Source organism: Oryctolagus cuniculus, chromosome 10, assembly GCF_051225735.1.
Source record: "Oryctolagus cuniculus isolate XC-2025 breed Fujian yellow rabbit chromosome 10, ASM5122573v1, whole genome shotgun sequence".
Taxonomy (NCBI): Eukaryota; Metazoa; Chordata; class Mammalia; order Lagomorpha; family Leporidae; genus Oryctolagus; species Oryctolagus cuniculus.
The window spans coordinates 32,881,994-32,909,013 of NC_142876.1; the positions used below are offsets into that span (position 1 = coordinate 32,881,994).

General features: G+C 44.5%; 1 protein-coding gene across 2 annotated transcripts in view; it reads right to left on the bottom strand.

Moving 5' to 3' along the window:
- Positions 1-27,020, bottom strand: part of SETBP1 (SET binding protein 1) — a 386,548-nt gene that overhangs the window by 341,043 nt on the left and 18,485 nt on the right. For both annotated transcript variants that reach the window (XM_008261251.5, XM_017344139.4), the window contains exon 2: positions 21,095-21,751. In XM_008261251.5, the coding sequence (XP_008259473.1) occupies positions 21,095-21,580 (486 nt within the window). In that variant the 5' untranslated portion in view covers positions 21,581-21,751. The remainder of the gene's footprint in view (positions 1-21,094; positions 21,752-27,020) is intronic.

The window sequence follows — 27,020 nt, forward strand, 5'->3', positions numbered from 1 at the left end:
CGTTAGAAACAAGACCCTCAGGTCCCCGGCAGCATTATGCAGGGTAAATCATGTTTAAGTAACTACATAACTAGTGGGTCAGTTTTATCTTTTGTCTTGGCTGCAACCATTATTTAACGGGGTTCTCAAAATGCCCGGCAGTGAAGCTTTCATGTCAGGCCAGTATTGAAAGACAAATGTTTTCTCCTCTTCCCACCCCCATTGCCAGCCCCTCTTCTCTGAATGCTGCATGCACAGGGCAGCTGGGAAATCAAAGGCTCCTTTATCTGATTTTCCTGGGCAAAGGCATGGTGGGTTCAGGAAGGTTCAAGAGAGAAGCGCCAAGCTGTAATAAGACAGGCCAAGCAAACAGGCACGGCAGACTCCCATGCTGTGTCAATGACCGGCCACAGCAATCAAGTGCCCCGTCTTTTTTTTTTTTTTAGTGCCCAGCATTGTGATACTAAAAAGGGTAGGTTTTTTTCGAGACTGGCACTGATTGGCCATGTGAGCCTGGACAAATCCTGAGACTTCACTGATCTGGGATCTATGGCCTTGTCTGTAACAGGAAGAGTGCTCTGATGATCTTCAAGGTCTCTTTCTACTTGAACATTCTTTGTGTGTATCCATGAAGCAATGGGAAGCAGCCTGACCCTCTCAAATAGCCATGGAAATACTGCCCAACAGGATGAAACACTGTCTTCTGAAGGGATGAAAGCATCAACTTTCTTTATAGCCAGAGTCCCCCAGTATAAAGCAAAGTGAGAGGAAGGGAAGAAGAGGGGAAAAAGCATGATGTCCATCCAGAGAGGATATCAAGGTGCAGGGAACTTTGGCTAATTAAGTTGCTGATGTCATAAAGAAAATTAATTACTGTTGCTGCTGGAAATAAAAGAGAGCAGACTCCAACTGTCTGATGCTTCCCATAGGATGCTGAGATGATGCACAGATGGACTACTTGTGCTCTTTGATTTTGGTATATTTGCATTTACCATTTTCTTTCAGCCTGGACATCCTAGAAACTGGGGACAAACACCCTCCTGACTGTATGCCCTGCACAGTCACTCCCTTCTACAGGACTCAACTGCAAAACTATCAGTGGCCATCAGATTCCCAGGGCCAATCCCTCCTCTCATGTCCTCCAGAGCTTTGTTTATCCCATCCACAGCACCCACAGTGTTCATCATACAACACATTTACCCCACCAAAGCTCCAAAAAGAACAATCAGGGAGGGCATGCAGTCTTTAGACACCTCCAGCATCAAAGACACCAACTGTCTACAGGAGGTCTGTCCACCATCAACACTTGCAGAGTGAACAAAAATGAAACAAGAGTATTTCTGACACAGCAATACAGTCATGTCAGTGGCAAATGGTTTCCTAAGACACCTTCTTAGCCCATAGTGAGATATAGTTTACTAACATTCTGCCCCTCACCCACACATACCACCAATGAGGAACTTAGAAGCTGAGGCAGGGGCTGGCACTGTGGGTGGTAGGTTAAGACTCTGCCTGTGGTACTGGCATCCCAAATGGGCTCTGATTCATGTCCCGGCTGCTCCTCTTCTGATCTAGCTCTCTGCTATGACCTGGGAAAGCAATAGAAGATGGACCAAATACATGAGTGCCTACGCCCACATGGGAGACCCAGAAGCAGCTCCCGGCTCCTGGCTTCATATCAGCTCAGCTTCAGCCATTGTGGTTTTCTGAAGAGTAAACCAGTGGATAGGAGACTTTTCTCTCAGTCTCTCCCTCTGTCTGTAGCTCTGCCTTCTCAAATAAATAAATAAAATCTTAAAAAAGAAAAAAAAAAGAAGTTGAGGCAAAAGTAAGAAAGGAATCATGGCAGCAGAGGACTCAGGAGAAGACTAAGAGATGGGTGACCAAGAAAATGACTGGAGATATTGACAAGAATGCCCACAAGTAAGAGAAACAAGCTCCCAGGCTTCTCCCCGTTCCTCCAAAGCCCAAAGCCCATAGCCCAGATCCAGACAGCCTGCCAGACCTCTATTTCAACAGAGTAACTGCAATGGGCTCTTTTTTCAGCACACACATACATGTTCACACAGATGTCCTCTAACCTACACATGCCTAGGTACCCTCTAGTCGGCAAACAAGTGACAATGTGCAGATAATCAGAAGCCACAAAGATCTAATTCGGTTGGGAGCCTGAACAAACAAGAAACAATTTTGCAAGTGGCCACAGATGGCTTAGCTTCTCTGCTTACAATGGACACTAACAAGATTTGCCATAACTAATTCACTCTTTCACACCATTACCCTATTCCCCCACCTTCGGAGGGTGGGGAAAACTCCCCACCATGGCCATCTGCATTTTTGTTCCTTTCTAACAGAAAAAGTGCAATGTGTTCATTCACAGTGTATGGATGGGTCCCATTTAAAGTAGTTTAAAGAGGTTTGAGAAGAGATATTGTGATGGGAGCAAACACATGCTGGCCATTTCCCTGAAAGCTTTATTTGGAGAAAGGGCAGAAAAGAAGAAATTTGTCAGATCATGGCCCAGGCTGGAGAACAGAGCATAGAAAGGGAGCAAGCAGAAAAGCACAGACAAAACAAAATGGACTAGTGACCCTATGAGATGAAATTCTTTCCCACCTCACATGCTACAGCTGATTTGAGACGTAAGAAGTAAACCTTGGGCCTACACAGCCAAAGAAACTAGGTGTGATAAAGTCCACTTTCCATATATCCCCCAGGAGAGAAGCTGGAGGGGCACCCTCTGTGCATACTTACAGGTGTCTTTGCTCAAGGCCCTTTCAAGATAGCTTTTCATAAGTGTCAGGAAGATGCTTATGAATTCTTAAGAAAATGAATCAATACATTCTTCTGAAAATGATCTCTTAGTCTCAGAAATCAAGATGTTTGAGGCTGCTCCTTTTTGCCTTCCTGAAGGCTCTCTCAGCCTCTTCAGTGTGATAGCAAAACCAAGGACACTTACACTCTTTACTGGGTGCTGTAGTCAATTCCAGAACTGTTTCTGGGCCTGCTCCCCTCCAATGCTGGCTGTCTCATGATTTCTTCCCCCCTTTCTCCCTTCCCTTGCCCTGCCATGGTGGGAGTGGGGGACTCCATTTCTTTCTTGATGCACTTAGGATAAAACCTCATCTCCCACATCTGGCTTACCAAGGATTCCTCCCACTCCACATCTTCCAGGTAACTACTGCAGGCCAACAAGTTGGGTTTGTTTAACACAACCAAAGCACACTATGAGCAATGTGCCACCTGCAAAGTGATTCAAGCAATCTGCTGGTTTCTTTCTCCTCCTACATAAACCTAGGCTCTCTTCAAGCCTCATTCAAGCATCCCCTCTACCTCCATCCCTTGCTGGCCTCTCTCACCTTCCCTGGACTTGGGCACAGTGCAAGCATCACACTTGGGCCTGACCTCCCTGACACAATGGGAAGGTGGAGGTGTCTCTCAAAGTCAGACGAGTCTGTAGAAATTGGGAATGATGGCTCTGGATTCTTTTACCTGCTTTGAAACCTATGTAATTTCCCTCCCTTTTCATTCCTAGTTATCATTCTTAGTAGGGGTGGATGCATATGTCTGTTTTTTTCTCAAATAAACATGCATTTGCTACCTACAACAGGCAGTTATTGGGAGAATGGAGTCCATTATTTCACTGATGATTAGATAAAATTCATGTTTACAAATGAATGTATCTGATAAACAGATGAACAGGCATTTCTATAGTGATTTGCCAGAATATCATAGTTGGAAGAGTCCAGGATCTTCTTCCTTATCTTCATTTCTAGATGTGACCCCTAGAACAAGAGGCAGGTGAGGAAACACAGAGGTTAGGAGCAGAGACTATGCTTCTGACTTCTCAGGGGTAGGCTCCATCAGACCAGTTATAGTATTTCTCCTCCCAGAAGCTACACCTGCACACACACTGCACACAGCACTGTACACTGCATACAACACTGAACTCTCCCTAACATGCAGAGAAAACTACACTACCCTCTTCAGCTGAGTCCTCCAGGGAAACATGATGATGGCCTCACACAGATACCTGGAGCTCCACTGATGCTCTCTAGATTGGACTTGAACTACTTCTTCATGTATTCATCCCCCCACCCAGCTCTTTGCCACCACTGCCTGCACATTGTGTGCTGTGACTCAGTGTCCTCATAGCTAGGCTATTCTCTTCTGAGAAAGATTCAAGGACCACAATTATCTTACTGCATTGAATAAGATGAGCTGAAACAGTCATTTCTGTTCCACAGTTCACGTAAGACAGAGAGGAATCTGCTGCCAGCCTAAAATTGGGAGCAGAGGTCAGCTGTCATTTAGGAATGAAGCCAGAAAGAAAGGTAGGCATCCAGAAGTTCAGCACCTGTGCCTCCCTGGAGGTGGAGAGGGGCAGAGCTGGCCAGCCTGGGGTATTCCCTGTCTGGACCCACCCCCAGCTGCCCCTTATGGGGTATCAGCAGTGGCCTCAATACTAGCACAAAGCTGCCAGCATGCTAGGAGGAACAAGCAGCATTTTTATAAGGGTCTCAGAACCACAGGCCAGGCTTCATTCCACAGGGTCATCTCCATTTCTTCTCTGCTAAGATCACCCGGAATGTTGGAGCCTTCCCAAGACAGCCCCATTCTCCCCCACCCCCAGACCTAGCCATCCATAAGCAGCAGCCACTCCCCTCCCCTCCACCCCAAGCACACACTTTCACTCAGATGCTGTCCTTCTTCTCCTCCCCTTGGCATGAACAATTCTCATATGGCCTCCAGCACTGCACCTGCTGTGCCCCATACCAGGCCTTTCTGGTGTGTTGGCCTCCCTCTACTTCTCAGACTCATGCTTCTGTCTATTCTACTACCTTTCCCAGATTCTGTTCTCTCTGTCCTAATGTGCAATGTGAGAGTCTTCAAGTTTCTTGACAAACGTGTTATTACCTTTTCCTTTCTATGCTGAGTATCTCAATGACAGTCCGTAGATTAAATACATCAACACCATAAAGCCACGTGCATCTTCACATGGACACCAGAATGGGTACCTTCCACTTAACATCTCACCTTGTTCTCCTTAAATGGATTTGTCTTTCTTCTCAATTAAGCACACACTGTCCCTATCACTCACTCAAAATAATCAGTCAATTACATTGAGAAATCTTTGACATCTTCCTTCTGGGACCCAGTCCATGGAGAAATCTTTCTATCTTGTTTCCTATTTTGATAGCATTTACAAATCAGACAACACTACCCCACTTGGGACATTTAAGGAACAATACCCAGTCGTATCTCCATAGCACTGCCTGACATGCAGTAAGCAATTAGTGGAGAACATATTTATGAATGAACGAAGCAATAAGTTAGTGAGTGACTGCTGCTGAGAAAAGCATGTCCCGTGAGATAATTAGCATCAGCAGGAGCACCCAAAGACCACTCAGGTGTGGTGTGGAACATGCTCTCCCTCTGAGAAGGCATCTTTCTCCTTTTGCAACTTCCTGCTGCTACTTTGGGGCTCACAGCTGCAGGATCTGCAAGCCTAGGTGAAATTGAACTCTGGAGAGGGGTTATGAAAAGGGGTGTGCAGCCCAAGTCAGCTGGGTTGACCAAGAGGGGCCATTCCCAAGCTCATGCCCACTGGTTGCTGTGCCACCAGTCTGTGGACCGCATCCCTTGAAGCACCTCCCTCCCCAAGTCCAGAGTGTCTGTGTGCTGCCTTCTATTCCTCCCTAAGTCTCCTTCAGGCAAGGATTGTTTTCACACATAGATTGAACTAGAAAAGGAAGAAAAAGAGAGAGCATTTAGTAAAAACCACCTTATGTGGTACTTCACGAAGACTCTATTAGATAATTTCAGGAACCCAAGTACATTGCTCAGGGTCCTGGGCCGTAGCATAGCCGGTAAAGCCGCCTTCTGCAGTTCCGGCGTACCATATGGGTGCAGTTTGAGCCTTGGCTACTCCACTTCTGATCCAGCTCTCTGCTATGGCCTGGGAAAACAGTAGAAGATGGCCCAAGTCCATGGGCCCCTGTACCCACGTGGGAGACCCAGAAGAGGCTCCTGGCTCCTGGCTTTGGATCAGGGCAGCTCCGGCTGTTGCAGCCAATTGGGGAGTGAACCAACTCTCTCTGCCTCTCCTTCTCTCTCTGTGTAACTGACTTTCACATAAATAAATAAATATCTTTTTAAAATAAAAGTACATTGCTCAGCCACATTGTGATATTTCTTATGTTACACATGAATAGAAACCTGTCATATTTTAAGAATTAAAATACACACACAGATTTTCACTCACACAGAAAGACACAAACACACCCGCACATATTTTAAGTCACCTGTGGCCTAGAGAGGAAGCAAAAGAGCAAGCTTTGACCTCGAGCTCTGTCTCTCTTTTTGTGTGTTGCTCTTGGATTTGTTTTAGTTTTCATTCCACTCTAGGGGAATCCTCAGGTCTCCCAGTGCTCTTGGTCATTATCCCAGCCCAACAGAGAGAGGAAGGAGAAAATGGGGTGTTAAAGTACAGCTTTACCTTTCCTCTTAAAAAAAAAAAAACAGCTTTACGGATTTTTGAATTTTCACCAATTTGTGGCATGCATCATGCATTTGTTCCCAACTCGTCCTCTCATCACCATAGGGCAGTGAAAAGTGCTTTCCTTTTAATTAAGGTCAAACTCATTACACAGGCCCCTGAGATGGGATGGGTGCATGTGAGGCAAAGGCACACTCCACAGGGTCACAGTGTAGCCTGAGATGGTGGCCACTGCCGCTCCAAAATATGCTAAGAGCTCCACTAATTTTGTGGACTGTGATGGGAAAAAAGGGAAGAAGAGCAAGAGTCTCAGGGTTAAAAGATCCCATAAGCTTTCAGGTTTGAACCAAACTAACTGGTTTCCAGGCACCCAGCTCTTGTGCACCCAGCCCACTTCATAGAGAAACAGAAGGGCTGAGAAAGCACCTTGCTGCAGATCTTCCAAGTTAGGTCAGAAAGTAAGGATTCCTGGCTCCTATCTCAGGTTCAACCAGCTGAGTACTGTTCCAGGAGCCCCAGCCAGCTGCCTCAGAGCTCAGGGCAGGCATCCTGAGATCACAGCTTCCTGGCAGCTTCAGAGACCTAGAGGTGAGTTCCTGGCTCTGTGCCTCATTTTAGTCATCTGTAAAATGGGGACAATGACATCTAGGGAGGGAGAGGAGTTGGTAGACAACAGTGCCAAGTGCTTGGCAATGCTTCCAGCTACTGTCAGTTCCAAAAGGTGGCTGCAGGTTTGACTAGGGGAGCATCTGCACAGTCAGGTGCTTTTCCTTGTGACTCAGGCTGTCCACCAAAGAATGGTTTTCCTATGCCTGACATGCAGCTTATATTCTCCAGAAAGAAACCAGGAGAGATAGGAGGCTGGACACCAAGGAAACCCCAAGGACAGCAAGATTTGCCTTTCAGCACACAAGGGACTCTTGGTATGACTCAGGGAACAGGAATAAAGACTTTTGCTAGAAGTGATTTTAATTTTTTGTTTTGTTTTTGGCTTTCTTTTCGTGTTTTCCTGCCCAACCAAGGGATTAACATGTAGGTTCTTAAACAAGGGGGGGGGGTCCCCATTTGCAGCTGACAGCAGCAGCTGTAACCTCTGACTCTCCTGCAGAGTGGCAGGGAATCGAATCAAAAAGAAAAGCAAGTGGACAACCTTTCCTCCGGGAGCATGAAACACAATACCAGCCTTTCGCCAAACCAGGCACACACCAGCCCTGATTGGAGGTTGCCTCAGAACAAAGGGAAATTGGTATTTAAAAAAAAATCTACTGAAAGCCAACTCAGCAGATGGTTTTTTCCTGGGCTCCAGAAGAAGGAGGGGGCAGGTGGGGGTAGGGGTATGATGCTAGGATAACACAACTGCCACTAGGATACAGATGACTGAGAAGTGACAAAGATGGCAAAGAAGACTGACCTCTCACCCCAGAATTTCACAAAGGGCAATTACACCATGTGGCGGGTATCTGGACTCAGAGGCTGACCACTTCCAACCTGCAGCTGTTGTCAGACACAGCCACGTCTGGAGGCTTTATTAAGAGCAGAGGAGAGGGGCCAGGGAAGGGAGATACTGGAGGAAGCAATGGAAAAGTTTAATTAGAAACTGTAGTTTGTTAGCAGTCTACCACAGAGTAAGTATGAAGGCAAGCCTCTTCTACTTCCATCACCCCATAACAGTTGAGAACCACTTAACAGTCATTGTCTCAGATTCTCTTCAGAAGAATGTAGAAAGAAGAAGGAAATTGTAATCCCTTGTTAAAGATGAGAACAGGGATCCAGGAGCCATGGCTTGCAGTATCTGTACTCCTCTCAAGTCTCAAGCCAGACAGTTCTCATGGGACCTTGCTTGGAAGGAGCCCCTTGCTGAATCTCACATTTTTGGTCTGAACCAGGGCACCTCACAACACTCTGTAAATAACTTCTAGATTAAGTCACATTGAGCCTATTATCCCACAGCCCCGTGCTGCGTTGCCAGCCCATCACCATGTATCCTGCCTCACTGGCTGTGGGGAGTATTGAGTGCTTTCAGCAGGGAGGTGCCCATGGGCAGGCCTCGGAAGGAGCTGTGAGTCTTCAGGTTGAAGGTGCAATGCTCAGGTTTACCAACAGCCTAGGATCAAGCAGCGTAAACCACGAGGTAAGGCACTTGGGGCTCCACTGTTGTCTCTTCAGAGATGCAGCAACACAGCTGGAGTGAAATTGTTCAATGACAGCTTCCTACTACTGGAAACCAAGGGGTCTGAGGGTTGGAGTCCTCCACAGCACCTCCACCCCCTATAATGAGCTACAACCCCAGGCAAGCCCTTAAAGACCCTCAGAGCTGGTTCCCTAGTCTATAAAACAGGGAGGATTAACAACTGCTTTACAGAGCTACCCAAACAACAAGCCAGAAAGGGCAGCAGTTGGGTAGATGTGAGTGTGTTTTATACAGGTGCAGGGCAGATGTGGAGGTTGTTATCAGTTGCCCATACCATGATGCGCTATCTGCAACACACATTTGGACAGTTTATTATACTGCCCTGGGTTGTTACCTAACTGTTCTGAGTTCAATTTTTCCTAATAAAATCTGTGTATACCCCCACGCAGCACTTGTGCCACTCACATCATAGAGCCCTGCAGATATCTGCAGGATGTAGATGCCTCCGCTCTGCCCCAGTGTATCTGGACAAGAGCATGGAAACAGTGGCACAATGAAATATTTCAGATATTGCAAAGGAACCAATGCAAAAATATACAAGGCTGAGTAGGCATAAACTGATTTGCTGGAGAAGAGTGCTTTCCATGGAACTATCTGCACTGGCAGGGAGCTAATATGGGCATGTTTAACATCTACATTGGAGAAATTAAATAAGTGAATATTATAGTAAAAGATATAACTCCTGTCCTCAGTGTTCTTATCTGGTCCATAGCTATCATTTACTCTGATGACACACATTTAACAGGTCTTTCATTTAGGTAAAGGAGAACATTATAAAAATGAGAAACCAGCTTCAGAATGGTAGACAGAATCCTTGCCATTGGGAGAGGTATACACTTAGATGGGCACTTGCATTTAACAGTACCTTTCCTTGCTGCCTTCTGTGTAGTCCTAGACCCAAACCATCTGATTAACATTTAACTCACATCTCTGCCTGGAACGGTGGTGCAGAGAGAAGTAACAACACAAACATCAGAATTTGGGCAAAACTCTAGGAATGTAGATTGTAATGTACTGGACCAGCAGAAGTAGTGTAATGTATTACTAAGACGGCCTCCTTGGGTTCACTGAACATGTGAACAGTGTCATTGAATACTTAAGATTGTCAACAAGGGGTGTGCATTTGTCACAGCAGTTAAGACACTGCTTGGGACACTCACATCCCACATCAGAATGTTTAGGTTCAAGACCCGACTTCACTTCTGATTCCAGCTTCCTGCTAATGTACAACGTGGGAAGCAGTGGTGATGGCTTAAGTCCTTGATATTTGGAACCCTACCACTCACATAGTAGTTCTGGGCCCCTGGCTTACATCTGATCCTGCCCCGAGATGTAAGATCTCTATCTTTCAAATAAATTTTTTAAGTAATTTTTTTTGACAGGCAGAGTGGACAGTGAGAGAGACAGAGAGAAAGGTCTTCCCTTGCCGTTGGTTCACCCTCCAATGGCCGCCGCGGCAGGCGCACTGCGGCTGGCGCACTGTGCTGATCAGAAGGCAGGAGCCAGGTGCTTCTCCTGGTCTCCCATGGGGTGCAGGGCCCAAGCACTTGGGCTATCCTCCACTGCACTCCCTGGCCACAGCAGAGAGCTGGCCTGGAAGAGGGGCAACCGGGACAGAATCCGGCGCCCCAACCAGGACTAGAACCCCGTGTGCCAGCACCGCAAGGCGGAGGATTAGCCTATTGAGCCGTGGCGCCGGTCAATTTTTTAAGTAATTTAAAAAAAAAAGATATCACTGCCAGAAAGCTGGCACCGCCAAGGTCACGTCTGTTGTCTACAGCAGAGGTGTCACAATCCCTAAAGGGTGTGCAGGGCCAGTCCATCTCCTGGTACTGTTCTCAGCTTGGTGAACTCTCCCTACCTTCACCTTCGGGGAGGAACACTAACAAAATGATGTTTTTAGCACAGGAACCAAGGTGAACACCATGGAATCTAAGGAGTACCTTTAGAAACTGAAATACATGGGCTTTAAAAGTGATGACTTTAGTGCAGTACAAGCAAGAGCTTTCTAAAACAAGAGATGTTACAACTGTGGGGAGTCCCTCCATGAGGGTTTTTGAACTATAGCCAAATAACCATGCTTCAAGGGTTCTGGAAGATGTGTATTGTTCATTTAAGAGGAATACTGAAACCAAAGTGCTCATAGGCTCTCTGGCTTTCCATACATAATACTGTGGCCCTGGAAGTTTGATCTATGGTGGACTCATCCTTTCCTTTAAACCCAGAACCTCTGTTGTCATTTTCCCCTGTTTGCATTCCTAGTGTCTGATTCTAGCCTGTGTCCTCAGTGGATTTAATTCCTAGTTCTCAGAACCTTTCTGGATCTTCCAGTATCGGCTTCCTTCATGACTGAACAGCACTCCAAACTCAGAATAATATTGAGCCTGTCGGTCACTGAAATAGTAGCAACCAAGTGGAAAGACTCGGGTAGCTCAGGAACCTGATGGTGCAAGGAAGAACTACAAACCCAGATAAATTAGCTTCCACCTCCTTGAGGCCAAAACAGATAAGGATGGAGAGATCATGAAGGGTCCCATTATATACCACAAAAGATTGCCTCTTAACTACACCCATGATCTACCATAAAAAGCATTTGTTTTAAGTTGGATCTCCACTAAACAAATGAACTAACTGGCCTGACATAAAAGGCTGCTCACACTGCTCATACTCCTGGGCCAATTTATATTTGAAAGGCACAGGGGCCCACCTTGGGAGACAGAGATACTATCTCCTTTTGATGATTTTCTAGTCACCTCATTACCTTCTATCATTCCCTGTGAAATTATTAAAAACTCATGGGAGGCAAAGAAGATCATCTGAGTGAAACACACACACACAAACAAGGTCTAGAAAATGCTCAGATGCAACCTGCAATTGATACTAATGATGATTATCAACTGGCCTCACAGGCCAGATCCCAAAATGGGTACCACTTGGACATTTCAGAGTAAATAAAGACCTCCACTGTTTCCCCTGGTGAAGTTATCGGCTGCTGGAGAGGTGAGGGAAGATGGCTCCAGGAGAGAAGGGCAGGCAGCAATAAACAGAAACAAAAACAAAGGAACCAGGGGCTTCAAAGAAAAACACACATTCAGGATATACAAAAAGGTCCTTGCCTTCCTTGGGCTGGATCCACGGGAATATCATAGAAAATGGAAGAGTCCTCATAGCTGGGTCACCTAATCTCACAGGACTCTGGTTGAACAAATACTCTGGAACAGCAGCCTCCCCCTGCACTCCTCTGGCACCAGGAAGCTCATTGCTTCAGCAGCCAACACCTAATTCAGACTCTTGTGTGCAATCTGTGTGACGTGGTGTGATCAAGGTCCATAGGGATGCTGCATGCCACATCTGTCTACACAACTTCTGGGGACCTGGCTCTGTTGAGCTCCACTGATTCCCCTTCCAAGTCAAGCCACTTTGAGAGCCATACAAGTTGAATCCTTTTCTCCAAAGCAGATTGGCCATGTGCAAATTATAGTGTGAATTTTTAGTTTACTGTAAATAAATAAAATCCCCTAAAGTGCATGGCTTTAATGTTTGGACCTGTGTGTTTCCTGTGCTTCCGGTTGTCAAGAGCCTGAACCCGGAGCCTCCAGTCCAGGCTCTAAGAATCTCCCATCTATGTCCCTGTGGTCTCCCATCCTGACTGCCCTTAGCCAGGGCCAACAGCTTCCTGATCAAAGTCACTCATCTTTAATCAACAAGCAAGGCATCTAGTGATGTCCTGGGATGTTATGCACTGTTGTACTTTGAAGGTAATTTTTTTAACTTAAAGTTGCAACACTCAGTAGTCAAAAGATGGGGTAGGACAGGGCCTAAAGGGATTGTTTCTCTTGCCTTTAATTAAAAAGTTAAAAGGAAAATGTAACTGAAGGTCAACCGGAAATACAAAAATGAGGGGACTTTCTGAGGATATAAAATTGTAATGACAGAGAGGCAAGGATGGGAGTAACTCTATACATGAAGGCAATGTGGCAGCCACTAGGTGAACTTAACTTGTTCCTTTGATACTGGTTTAACATTCATTTGACTCATTCTTTGTGTTCAATGGCAATCTTGGTTTGGCAGATAAATGATCACAGAGATAAAAGACCTTTGAATCATCTCTAAATAAAGACCCACCACCACCATCACCCCTACACAAGAAAAAAAAAAATAAAAACAATCTTCAAGAATATGTACTACTAGTAGATGCTGCGTAGGCATGTGCAATAGATGCTGAATTTGTGCCCAGCTAACACAATTCCACACAGCACAAGCCTTCAGGCACCCAGCACCACTGTGTGTCTGCTCTGAGTCTACAGTGAGGAAGTTCTGTGGGTGGTCAGTGACAGAGAGGCCAGGCAAGAACAACAGAAAGGCAGCCTAGGGAGGTCTGTCCTTAGTGCCCCATAGGTACTTTCCATCTTCCCAAAGACACCAACAAGGAGGTGCTGTGTTTCCCCAATTCTCATTCAGTCAGGAAAGGCTTCAAGAGATTAAGTAATTGCCTGAGATCATGCAGAGTGAGCAGGCGGTGGAGTCCAAGTTCAAGGGCAGACATTCTCTCTCCAGGGCATAGAGAGCCCCTTCCTACAACCAGGGGCTCCAGTTCTAATCTACTCTGGAAGCAGGGACTCTTTCTAATGGATCCTGAACCCCTCACCTGGAATTCCATATTACGATCATGCTGTCCACACTTCAGGGAATGAACGACTCAGTTTGAACAGAACACAGTTTTCCTGCTGATAAATCTGCCGATTTATCTTCAAAGGCACAGAGTTCCCCAAAGAACATTCCTTAGGGAAGTCCAAAGAGAAGCTGACTATCACAGCATACCTACACCAAAAGGAAGCAGACCAGCTTCATGCTTTAAACCCAGAGAATCCAAAACACAGGAAGGGGTGGCAGGGAGAACCAAATATTCCCCAAATGCCATCATGGAACACAAGTTTGGAGCATCTCACCACTTTGTAAGTCCAACTCTGACACCTGCTCCCATGATTCCAGCCTTTGACAAGTCGGGAGAAAGGAAACAGTCTGATGATTGAACAGTGGGTCCAAACAGAGGTCAAAAATCTATGTTTATAGTAACTGGTGTGCTCAAAGAGGAAGACTTTCCCTGTGGAACACAATGATTAAATGATTCTTTTTTGGAGGAGGGGGTGGCAAAGATGTATTTGAAAGCCAAGAGTTACAGAGAGAGAGGTTTTCTATCCACTGGTTCAGTCCCCAAGTGACTACAACAGCTAGCATTGGGCCAGGCTGAAGCCAGGAACCAGGACTTCATCCAGGTCCCCAATGTGGGTGACAGGTGCCCAAGCACTTGGGTCATCTTCTGCTGCTTTTCCCAGACCTTTAGCAAGGAACTGGATGGGAAGTGGAGCAGCCAGAATATGAACCAGTGCTCATATAGAATTCTGGCATTGCAGTTGGCAGCTTTACCCACTATGCCACAATGCCAGACCCAAGAACGGTTCTAAAAGCTTCAGTTTTTAGAACAGAAGTAAGAATTTAAAGTCTAAATCCACTATTGCTTTTCCTTTCTTTTCTTTTCTTTTCTTTTTTTTTTTTTTTTTTTACATGCAGAAACAGAGTCTCAGGAATAAAGCATGTTTGTTGAGATTGTTAATAACAGAGGCAGAGCTGGTGCCCAGGGCTCCCACCTCCCAGCTCAATGTACTTCCCCTCACACCTCCAGCTCAACATATCCAGTGCTTCCTGTTGCACTGGAGAGACTAATACTTTGTGGGAAAGGTCATTCATCACCTACCCATTCTGCTTTTGCTGTAAAATACTGAGGGAAACCTATTAGGGAATAAAACTCCAGGCACGCATAGGGATCTATTGCTTAAAAATTAAGAAACTCTTGGCTGGCACCGTGGCTTACTTGGCTAATCCTCCATCTGTGGCACTGGCACCCCAGGTTCTAGTGCCGGTTGGGGTGCCAGATTCTGTCCCGGTTGCTCCTCTTCTGGTCCAGCTTTCTGCTGTGGCCCAGGAAGGCAATGGAGGATGGCCCAAGTGCTTAGGCCCTGCACCTGCATGGGAGACCAGGAGAAAGCACCTGGCTCCTGGCTTCAGATCAGCGCAGCACGCTGGCCGTAGCAGCCATTTTTGGGGTGAACCAATGGAAAGGAATACCTTTCTCTCTCTCTCTCTCTCTCTCTCTCTCTCTCTCTCTCACTGTCTAGCTCTGCCTGTAAAAAAAAATTAAGAAACTCTAGAGAGTGAAAGCAAAATTAAACCAGAGGGGATATTTGGCCTTTTGTGGAGAAATGCTGGTGAGACCTGCTCTCCTGAACAGTTTAAGGGTGTTGTACAGAAAGATACTCATACTCTAGGTGATTACAACATTATATTCCCAGTCCCAGCAGAAGGAAGGCAAAGCCCTCAGTCTAACAATACACTTGGGTATGACAGAGAAGGTATTGATAAAAATGAAATCAAGAGAAGAAGACCTATCTCAAGGAGGGTAGCAGGCTCAGGGATAACTCTGGGCATAGAGGACAGAAGCCAGGCAATCTGATCCCTTGCAAAGAAGCCACTACCTACTCACCACTGTTTCCCATAGCCTGAACTTCAACTTCTTCTACAACCAATAAGGCTCAGGAGAAAAATGTACCTCTCCACACTCTCCAGGAAAAAATGGATCAACCCAGAGTGATTCCGTTTCACTGACAACATTTTATGTCTCCCACTCTAAGCTTCTCTGCATCTTTTCACAGATTCCCACCCATCCTCTTGCCCACATCCAAAGTCTGTTGAGTATTCCCGTTACTTACAGAATGAAATCCAAACCTACTTCTGTATTTGATATCCATTACTCTATGTAATCTGATGCCAACTTCACTTTCCATTTACTACACCTGAGAAACCTTTTTTTTTTTCTTCTACCTACTTTATGTGTTCGGTGCAAAGACAGTGCTATCTGAGGAATGAGTAAATAAGGGAAGGGCTTATTAGGCTTCCCAAGAGGGGGTAGTGAGAGCTGAGAACAGAATACTCTTTCCACAAACACATGATGCTGGTCATGGTGGGGCTAGGTGGATGAATTCTGAAGGTGTTTCTAGGATTGTGACAGGTACCTGATGAGTATCAGGTGGAAGTCATTGCTGCTATAGGAAATAAGTCCTCCCAGTGGGGTTGGGAGGGGTACATTAAGTCCAAAGAAATAATATAGAAGATACAGTTTCATCAAGAGCAAATACAAATTATGAGCACAATAGAGGAAGATTAATAGGATTTTAGCTCCTGAGGCTTTGCAACTACTCCCCAGCCCCAAATATCCTGGAACACTTAAACTTAGACAGGTGTCAGGATAGGACTGTTACCCCAGCTAGTGTGGGTAAGTATAGAGAAGGCATTCTTTCCTCCCAGAAACCCTTGACTTTCACAGAGTACAATAATGTAGCAACTGGGATACAGTAATGAATCACAGAATTGGCTTCAAACCTTGCTCCTACCAGCTACTGCTCCTATGAAGAAATCTGAGCCTCAATTCCCTCCACTGTAAATAAATAAGAGGACTGTTCTAAGGACTAATAGGGAAAGTGGATATATGCAAAGTAGCTAGAAGGAGTTCTGCCAAGTAGCTTAATCATGTGTGCTTTGTAAATTCATCCTTTTGTTGTTGCTGCTCAAAAATCTCCCTTCAAGCTACATGGCTATGGTTGGATGATGAATAGGTCTTTGGTGTTAAAAGCTTGGTCCCCAGGGTTGTAGTACTGAGACATAATGGGACCTTTAGGAGGTGGGCTGTAGTAGGAGACCCTCGGGTCACTAAGGACATGCCCTTGGAAGGTAGTTCACAAGTGACCCCTTGGGTTCTCATGAGAGGATTTTTATAAAAGCCTGGGTTTCGGAGGAAGCTCCTGGCTCTTGGGTTCAGATCACCACAGCTCTGGCAGTTGCGGCCAATTGGGGAGTGAATCAGCAGAAGACTTCTCTCTCTCTCTCTCTCTCTCTCTCTCTCTCTCTCTCTCTCTTTCTGCCTCTCCTTCTCCCTGTGGGTAACTCCTATTTTCAGATAAATAAATCTTAAAAAAAAAAAAAAAAAGCATGGGTTTGCATCCATTCATTCTCTCTGTTTCCTGGCTTGCCAAGTTATCATTCCTCCTCACACCTTCCACCATCCACCCTGGGGCCTTAGCCAAGGCCTGAGTCATACCATGTGGACTTACAGCCTCCAAAACTGTGAGATCAACAAGCCTCTTTCCTTCCTAAGTATCATGTCTCTGCTATTTCCTTGTAGTAACTAGAGGCTGACTAATACAATCATGTAGAAATTATCATCTCCATTTGATAGATGAAGAAACTGCAGCTCCAGTAAGATTATACTCTATTCAACTCACAAGGGCAGGGGATGTTAGACTATCTCTCCACAACCCATGCCCTGATTCACTATATGGAGTCTGTCTACAACTTCCGGCCCTGGCTCCCACTGCTGACCCCAGGTGGGTGCTCCCTAACTCCCTCAGTTCTATGGAAAGAGAAACTGCTGGGCTCTGCCAACTGGGAGTCTCTTCATAACTCTGCTGCTGCTGCAACATTTCATGCTCTTTTTCTCATCTCATCTCCACATTCTCTTTCATTTTTATTGAAGGACTTAAAGGGAGCTAGAGCATGTGTAAATTATTATATCACTTACTTGAGTAAGTTTAAGATACAACAATGCTGATCCTCTGATAAAGAACAAGTTACCTGGAAGAAGTCCAGGTGTAGAGTGCAATCTTTCCAAAGGACAGTTCTAAAGCCCAAAGTATGTTCTGAGCTCTCCCCTTAGTCCCTACTTCCTACCAAACGCTGCTTTCACACCTCTCATGAATCCATTCATCGTAACCTCTCCCCAAAATAGCATTTCCATTCCTATCCTTGTTTCATATGGAAGGAAGACTTATCCCCTGGTTAGAAAAATCCATACAGCCTAGTGCCAAGTGAAGTGGCATTTTCCTGGGTCTCTCCACTCAGGGGCCCACACTCCCTGACCATCTAAAATGCCTCTCCAGTTTGGAGGGTTAGTCCTAGATTTGAAATCTGGGAGAAACCCCTTGAAGATGCCAGAAATATCACCCTCTACCCTAGAGCAGTAGAACATGTCTAACTGGAGTTAACCTAGCAGAGCCTAGTGTGTGATACATAAGCCATGCTACCATTTTCCTACAGAGCTTTCTTTTTTAAAAAAACCAATGAAAAAGAAAATCATTTGGGATCCAATATAAGCTGTCTTTGCCTGAGGCTGTTAAGCAATGACTTGAACAAAATTAATTGGTTCACTTAAAAAGAAAAAAAAAGCACATAATGTAACACCCAGTTCCCCTGGCCTCCAAACTTGCAGGCTGAATTATTAAAAACAAAACAAAATAAAACTCTGTTACCCTGAAATTCGATGTCCTTACCCTACATTTAAGGTCATGAGTGTATTTTCCTAAGGGCCAACTAGTCAACAATTTAAGCTTAGAGAGCCATAGCACCTCTTTCAGGATCACTCATCTCAGCCACTGTAATACAAAAGCAGTCATATACAAAATGTAAACAAACGGATTTGGCTCAGCTCCAATAAAACTTTATTTATGGGCACTAATATTTGAATTTCATTTAAGCTTCATGTGTTACAATTTTTCTTTTGATTTCTTCCAGCCTCTAAAAATTCAAAAACTATTCTTTGCTTGTGAGCTTTACAAAAACAGGCAAAGGACAGGACTTGGCTCCAGGCTGCAACTGGCCAACCCCTATTCCAAGTAAGCACTTACATTCAAAGGACTTCCAAGTAGGAGTCTCCACAACCACAACTAGCAACTCCATAAGTCTCTGTCCTAGCTCCTATCCTAGGTTCTGATTCTGATGTGCACTTCTTCAAAGAGTAGCTGACCTCATTTAAAAAAAAATCCACAGGACTTGATTTCAGGGTTGGATGCTGATCTGTCACTTACAAAATGCCATTCTCATTCTTTCTCTATCCTTGACCACATACTTTCCATTCATACAAATAAGTACATACTGCAAGTTCATGCCACTTAACTCTTCCACACAAATTTTTCACCTCTCAACCTCAGCGACAGCTGTGGCTTACTCTCTGCTTGCAAAAGAACAGGAATTAGAGGAGTAATAAATTAGCATTTTAATCCAATAGAGATCAGAGAATGTTTGTTTCATATATCAAATATTTAAGATTCCTTGCTGATAACTTTATTCATTCATTTCTGGAAAGTAACAGCGCTAGACATGAATAGATGTAGGAAGGATGGAGATGTATAGTAGGAAGCAAGCTTCTAACTATTAAAGTTTGTAGGACTTTCCCATCACAGTCATCATCAAACAGCAATGTGGATTCAGTTTCAGTCCTCCTTCCATTATGCACCTTCCAATTGCTGAAGCATGGAAATGCATACCTGACAAATCACAAATTCAAATAAGTGATTTCACGCCTCTCTCAATAAAGGTCCCAAAGGGCACCTGACTTCATGGGTGAGAATGACCACCTATAATTTCTGATATGAAAACCAAAATCCACTGCACATTTTAGCTTCAAAATCACACCCCATGTCACAAATTCCAAAGCATTATTCCAGAGTAATTGCAATGGGCAGATGGCTATATTTGGGAATAATCTGTGGCTTCAGGGAAAAATGAGACCCAGTCAGGACAATTTGTTCTCATTTTAGGGAAGTGAATTTAGGTTTTCACACTCAAAACTGTGGGCTACTACTCATATCATGGCTAAGATCTAGGATTGAGGGAAACAGTTACCAGAGTTTTCAGGACCACCCAGCCCCACAAAAATTCATCAGCACACAAAGACTCAGCCCCACAAAAGTTCATCAGCAACAAAGACTGGCCATCTCAGGAGCCAGTGACAAGGGCATTCATTCTCAAAGCTGAAGAGATCCAACTGCAAGCCAAACTTTATTTCCAAGTTCCACATGATTTGATCTATTGTATTTTCTAGTAAAAATCTCCTGTTTTCTGTGTATGTTAAAAAAACCTTTGATTAGAATCCAGAAATCCCTGTAAAGTTGTCATTGGAGGGAGAGAAAAATATATCCTCTTTGCTCTGGCAAAACAAGTCTGTTTTCAAAGGTTCTTTGTGACCCAAAATGTTAAAGTGAGCTAACCACCTGTTCAAGTTTGCCTGGAAGTGAGGGGGTTCCTGGATGCAGGATTTTCAGTTTTGAAACCAGGACAGATTTACTGGGCAAATGATGAGGAGTTAGTCACTTGAGAAAGTTTCTTCTAGCCCACATTTTTTAAATTTTAAATGCAACAAATCAGCCAAAACATCTGGCATGAGGAACGACCCAAGCCCCATACTAAAAGCAAAATTATTCCTAGTGGTTTCATTGAAAATGTCTATTCCACAATTGAAGAAGCCATTGGTAACAGAAACATTACAGATTACCTCTGTGCTTTACAGGAGATCGGATCATCTATCCGAGCCATTTTAGCTAATCCACCATGGGTAGAGCCCAAACAAATGATCAAATGTAAAGAAATGAAAGCCAAAAACTGATTAACTCCTACAACCTAGAACCCCAAAACTGTTAGCAAAAAGACTTCTTTTTCAGAACATTCCCAAGTCCCAGGGATTGTTGACGACAAAAAATAAGCTTCCTATGCTAAGTCTTCTACTCTCCTGGCTTAGTAAAACACCCTTCCCAGGAATGGAGGACACGGTGACTCTTCAGATGCAAAACAAATGCAATGAAACATAGATGCCCTCATTCCCAACCAACTGACAGCACCAACCACCTCTCTAGTAGCTTCGTACATTCATGTTTGACTTTCAGGAGAAGGACAGTCAAGCAAGTTCATCTGATACCCAATCTTAAAAGTCTATGATGTGTTGGACAAAATTCAGGCCAATCATCTGCCCCTTTTCTTTCCCCTTTTTGAGTTCTGATGTTCATCAATTGCCTTCACAACAATGATCTCTCAGCCCTGTAAGAGCCTCAATTACTAAGAAGACGGACTTCCTTAGTCGGGGGAATGACTCATCTTAGAAAGATTTACAGTACTGATGATTAAAACCAAGAGCAGGTTTTAACAGTTCTTCACTGCTCTGATTGACCAAATTTTTTCAACTTGTCACTGACAATGAGAATGAATGCAAATATTAAAGCCCCCCAAAATAAGATAGAAAACTTAAAATGTTGTTACAGATTAGCTGATCCAACCAATTGCCTGCTATAAAATAAAGAACAACTCTCTAGCTTTGTAATCCAAGTAGCTATGTTTTTAGGTGAGTAGATGATACAATAATAAATGAAAGATTATAGCAAACTTATATCTGAGCCATTTCTTCTGCAGGCCCTAAATATTTCACCAAGAAGATTGGTAAATCAAAATTAAATAAGTAATATGCAAATTGACCTTAAAAACTTAGGGATTAGAAATGGTAAAAACAGAGAAACAAACAAAAAAATCTGAAAGATGCAGCTTCCTACCTTCTTTTTGGAGTGGCTTCTTTCTTCCTCCTTTGTAGTTTTGCTATTTTTCCCAGCTCGGGACACCTTCTGGTCCCCAGACTGCTTGATGGTGATCTTGATCTCAGGTGGGCATATATAGTTCTCCAAGTTCTTTGGGGGTTTCTTAGCCCGCTTTGTTGTTTGAATCTTCAGCTTCAGACTCCCCTCAGTGAAATTCGCCTCCTTGATGGAAAACTCCTGCTCTTCCAGGCCATCTCCTGCCACCCACTTCTCACTGTCTGCATTGGAGTTGGAATCCACGTCCCGCCCTGAGCCCAGTTCATCCTCCTCCTCTGGCTCCATGCGTTCTCCACCCACTGGGATCCCTTTTCCAGGTCCTGCAGTGGAGAGCAAAGGTTCCCCTGAACAGCCAGGAGCAGCAGGGGGCTTGGTGGAGGAGACAGGCAGGAATTCCGAATCGCCCCCTCTTTGTCGGGAGCTGCTTAAAATTTCCCTGGACTCCATGACAATCACGCAGTCTTCAGGAGTTCTCAGGAGGGGAAAAGAGAGAAGGGAAAAGGGAAATATGAGAAGAAAAGATGCCCCAAATTCCAAGAACAAAGTGGTCCAGCTGCTGGGTTCAGAGTCCCAGGAATGGAGACACGGTGAGGTGTTCAGAAGACATCAGATCTGCAACTGAGAAGCAGAGACAGCATTAGTTTTTCAGGAAAGAAAATGACTACAAAAGTTACTCAATCTAAGCCCCAGAAACTCCTTTCCACTTATCCATGGTATCAGAGAAACGAGCAACTGATGGGAGGAAACTCTACAAGAATATGTCACCCAAACTGGGTGACACTGGGACAAAGGGGGAACACACTCACACATGCATTCATAATCGACTATCATTCATTCTTATAGCTGTGGGCACAAGAAGAAAGATAAGAGGAGCAAGTTCTCCAGTCTAGAAACAAGCTAGAGGTTTCTTACTGAGAAGCCACAGCCGGCTGAGTCACCATCAAAACCAACCATGACGAAAGAGAAGTCTGAAGTGCTGATGCTCAGGTCTGTGGGAACTACATTTGGTTGGCTTCTTGCACCACTTCCCTCTCCCATGTGAAAAGCACTTTGCAAAGCTAAACACAGCCTCCGACCTGCCTCAACCAAGCTCTCCACTCCCTCAGAGGAAGGACACTTAGCTGACCACTGAGCTTTATCACCTTTCATCATGGATTATTTCAATTATACAAAGAAAGTCTTCCCTCTATTTCTGAAAACAAATGCAGAGCTTAGGTGTGAGTCTTGAAAGATGAAAACATACCAAAAAAAATCAAAAACAAAAAACAAAAACCAGTTCAATGTGAAATCACTTAGAACAATGTGATTAAACAGACTTGAAAAATGTTTCTATGGATACAAAAGAAAGATATTTAATCCTTTCCAATTATTTTGATGAAAATAGCCATTCTAGACAGTTTTAATTCCCTTTCTGGGTCCTTCAATGGCATAGCATTATGACTACATAACAGCAAAAGGGAAAGACAGAGAGAGAGAAGGAGCATTTTACAGGCCTTTGCAAGTGCTGGGAGTTCCCCCAGGATCCTGGTTTCTGCTTTCCTCCAGATGAGAAGAGAAAAATTAGCTTCTAAGCCATCACAGGATCAGCTAACTCATCTTTCACCCTTAGTCCTGTTATTCCCAATTTTATATGCATAATTTTCAAAGAGCAAAGAAAATCCAAATGCCATTCTGTCATTCTCGACAGAACACCTACAGCCCAAGACTGTAAAAAACCGCAAGACATCTCACTCTTCCACCTTGGGCTGTTGCTTAGATCACACTCACACCTTCTCAGCTGGCTGGGCATCCAGTGAGTTTTCCAGCAGAAGACATCACTGTACATCTGAGGTTCCTGCTTTCAAGCCCATTGGTTTAAAGCCTGGGAGAGCAAATGTGCCCATTAGAAAATGTCCAGCGATGATTGCAAAGTTACATTCAAAACACTCAGGAAGCGGAAACCAGAAGACAGAGCATGTGTCTGCTCCCTGTAATATCAGCACATTTGTAGCTGATGCCCATTGAGGAAGCCAGCCTGCAAGACACCCAGAACTTCAACATAGACCCCACTTCCCAGAGAAGCCTTCCAGTTAATCTGGCACCTGGAAACTGCTCATTCCTGCAGAAAGATACACTTAAAAATACTTCCACTTAGAGGCAAATCCAATTAATATTGCTTTTCTGGAAGAAAAGAGGCCACCTTTGTGAGAGTCTGAGCATCTTCACTGAAGCTGATGAGCAAACACTGAACACTCCCTGTGACCCAAGCTATCAAGAGGACAAAGTCCCCACTTGGGAGTAGGACTGAACAGTTAGTTTATCAGAATCCTAATGTTTCTTTTAGCTAAAAGATTCTTGGAGCCGGCATTGTGGCATAGCAGGTAAAGCTGCTACCTGCAACATCAGCATTCAATATGGGCACCGGTTCTTGTCTTGGCTGCTTCACATCCAATACAACTTCTTGCTAATATGCCTGGAAAAGCTGTGGAAGTTGGCCCAAGTGCTTTGGGTTCCTGAAACCCACATGGGAGACCTAGATGAAGGCCCTGGCTCCTAGTTTTGGCCTGGCAGCTCGAGCCGCTGCAGCCATCTAGGACATGAGCCAGTGGATGGAAGGTTCTCTCTCTCTCTTTCAAATAAACAATTCTTACTTAAAAAAAAAAAAGTCTTTGTCTCCTCTAGACTGATCTGCTCACCTGCCCAAATTTCTTGTAAATTTTAAAAACTCCTCTCCAAGTTAGCATTCACTGAGACCTCTCTTGCCAGTGTCAGATGTGGCACTAGCTGTGGCAGACATGAGGATGCCTCAGAGCATGGCCCTGCTTGTCAACGTGTAAGGTCAAGCGGGCCTTTCTCAGACTGCACCCAGCTCCATCTAAACTTGCATGTCGTTTTTCTTAGAGCACAAATGTGCAGGGTGTATTCTTTTGGCAGAGATCTCCAAGGTTCCATTTTAATTCCCTAGTTCCTACCTATAATGTTAGATCAGGACAAAAGGTACACAGAGTTTCCATTAGAAGTTCCCCAAAAGGACTGGCACATCCATTATCAGAGCACAGGTTCCAGTCCCGGCTGCTTCATTTTCTGGAGCTCTCTGCTAATGTGCCTGGGAAGGCAGCAGAAGATGGTCCAAGTGCTTGAGCCCTGCCATCCAATATGGGAGATTCAGATGGAGTTTTTGGCTCTTGGCTTCAGCCTGGCCATGGCTGACATTCTGGAGAATGAAGCAGTAGATGGAAGATCTCTCCCTACCGCTCCCTCTCTCTCTGTAACTCTGACTTTCAAATAAATAAATAAATAAGTTTTTTTTAAAAAGTAAAATGTCCTAAACTAAATCCATCTGCACCTCCAAACCACAGTAGGACTATGTACATGGTAGATCTAATAATTAAATAAAAGAGATAAGTTCTCAACTGGAAATGAATGGATGAAGGTATGAAGTACATGTATTACTAACAAAACTTAAAACTCAAGTAGTAAGACAGTCACAAAAAAAAAAAAAAAACAAATTCAACAATTTTTGGTTCAGCATTATGGCACAGTAGGTAAAGCCACTGCCTACAATGCCAGCATCCCATATGACTGCTGGTTCAAGTCCCTGTTGTTCCATTTCCAATCCAGCTCTCTGCTAATGACCAAGAAAAGCAGCGAAAGATGGCCCAGGTGTGTGTGGCCCTGCCACCCACATGGGAGACTTGGAAGGAGCTCATGGCTCCTGGATTTAGCCTGGCTCCGTCTCTCTCTCTCTGTAACTCTGACTTTCAAATAAAATAAAATATTTTTTTTTAAACCTACATTTTTTCAGGTCAACATTTTGAATGAACTACTCAAGTAAACGCTGTTCCCTCAACAGTATCCCATGCACAGAATCCTTTCTGAATGAGTGTTTATAGAGAATTTATTCTATCCTCTTCCATTGATCAGTACATACAACTGATATTTCCCAAATGTCTGTGGCATGAAGGGATAAATGAACAAATGAGTAAAAAGATTCCAAGCCCCCCCTCCCACCCCCAACATTTCCAAGGCCATGCTCAAGTCTTCACTTCTCCCTGGCAATGTTTTGTGAATTCTGGACAACCAAAATCCTTCCCTGCCTAGTTGAAATTGCACCCAACTGTATCATTTGCCACTAACCACCAGTCTTGCATTGTTTCCACAATGTTTTGGGTGCACAAATCTTATTTTCCTAAGTCAACTACAATGCAGTACCAGGTTGAGACCAACTCATTGTACAATGCTTACATCTGCTTCAGCATCCCAGTCAGGGACGAGCACTTGGAGGACTTCAGCTTTTGAGAGGTATTCAAGATCCCTTGGTTCAAATACTCCAGCTGCAGCTCCACCCACTCGGGCGACCCTTGCCCGATCTACCACGTGTCCCTCACCTTAGAAAAACAAAATGGAAAAAAGCTTTCAAAAGCAAAGAGCAAAGAAACCTAACCTGTCTGTTTACTTCACCAGCACACAAAGCTGTTGTTCTACTTCAGCTTTCTCTCCAGCATATACCTATAACCTCAAATTCACTGCTCAATTTTTTGGTGAGTGTGGGAGACAACCACAAAGCCCCTTGTGATGTACCCCTGCCAACACACGTGTGAGCCCACGCACTCGCTCACACGCAGAAAGTTGAGGGAGCTAGGGGAAGGTGAAAACCTGTTGCCCTGTCACATTCCAGCAGTCAGCTACTCCTCCTACAATGGACACTCTGTACTTGGCTCAGGCCTCCAGTCTAACAAAAGTTAACCCTTGCATGGGACAGGAGGCAAGGAGCAGAGATGACTGAAATAAAAGTTGCTTAGGAAAGTTCTGCCCAGCAGGCCCTTTGGAAACAGAGGCAATGGCCTCAAAAAGAACACAGAGGCAGGAGCATAGAAACTGCCTTTGCAGTGCACAGCAGTGAGATGCTAGACCAAGCACTCTGGTCCCTTGGGCCAGGGTCTCTTCCATGCTCAACACTATAATGTAACATTGTCTACACCTAGGAGACACTTCAAAGGGCATAGTCTGAGTCTACAGCATCATTTGGCAACCTTCCTTGGCTACATGTGCCTCATACCAAAATGAGTCCCAAAGAGTATATCCAAGAATTTTTCTTGGTCTACAACAAATTCTCAGGGTTGACACTCTGGCACAGTGGGTTAAGCTACCACTTGGGACACTAGCATCCCAAATCAGAGTGTATGTCTGAATCTCAGCTGCTCTGCTTCCAATTCAGCTCCCTGCTAATGCCTCTGGGAAGGCAGCAGATAATATCACAAGTGCCACCCATGTAGGAAACCCAAGTGGAGTTCCTGGCTCCTGGTTTTAACATGGCCCAGCTTTGCCTGATGTAGCCTTTTGGGATTGTGAATCAGTAGATGGAATATTTTCTCCCTTTCTCTCCCTCAAATAAATAAACCTTTAAAATAAATTCTCTTCCTGCTGCTATCTTAGAGCTTGATGTAGTTGCAAATTATGGAGGCCCTCAGTAGGGCTCCATTGGTATTCAGACTTTTCCCAAGCCCGCCACATGCTTCTGACTGCTGCAGCCTGAGAACCAGTGTCTGGGTTTTGCCTGGTCTAGGCACTTATCCCATCTAGGGTCTTGACCATGAGCTCCTATAATTCTGAATTTCAAGGTACTTCTCCTAACAGCAGTACTCTGAGCCTCTTGAGGGCAGGTATCAGTTGCATTTTGTCCATTTCTCTAATCCCAGTGCCTAACCCAACACTCAACACATGCTGAACATTCAGAAATGTGGCTGACAGAATTAATAAATGAATAGATCAACTGAAGCTGGGCTTCTCAGCATTGGCTACTTCTCCTATCCACCTGGCTCCCAAGGCACAATTTGCATGCAGGACATCATCAGCCTGACTGTGCTTTCTAAAGGGTTGACATTGAAAAACTAACAAAGCCCTTTAT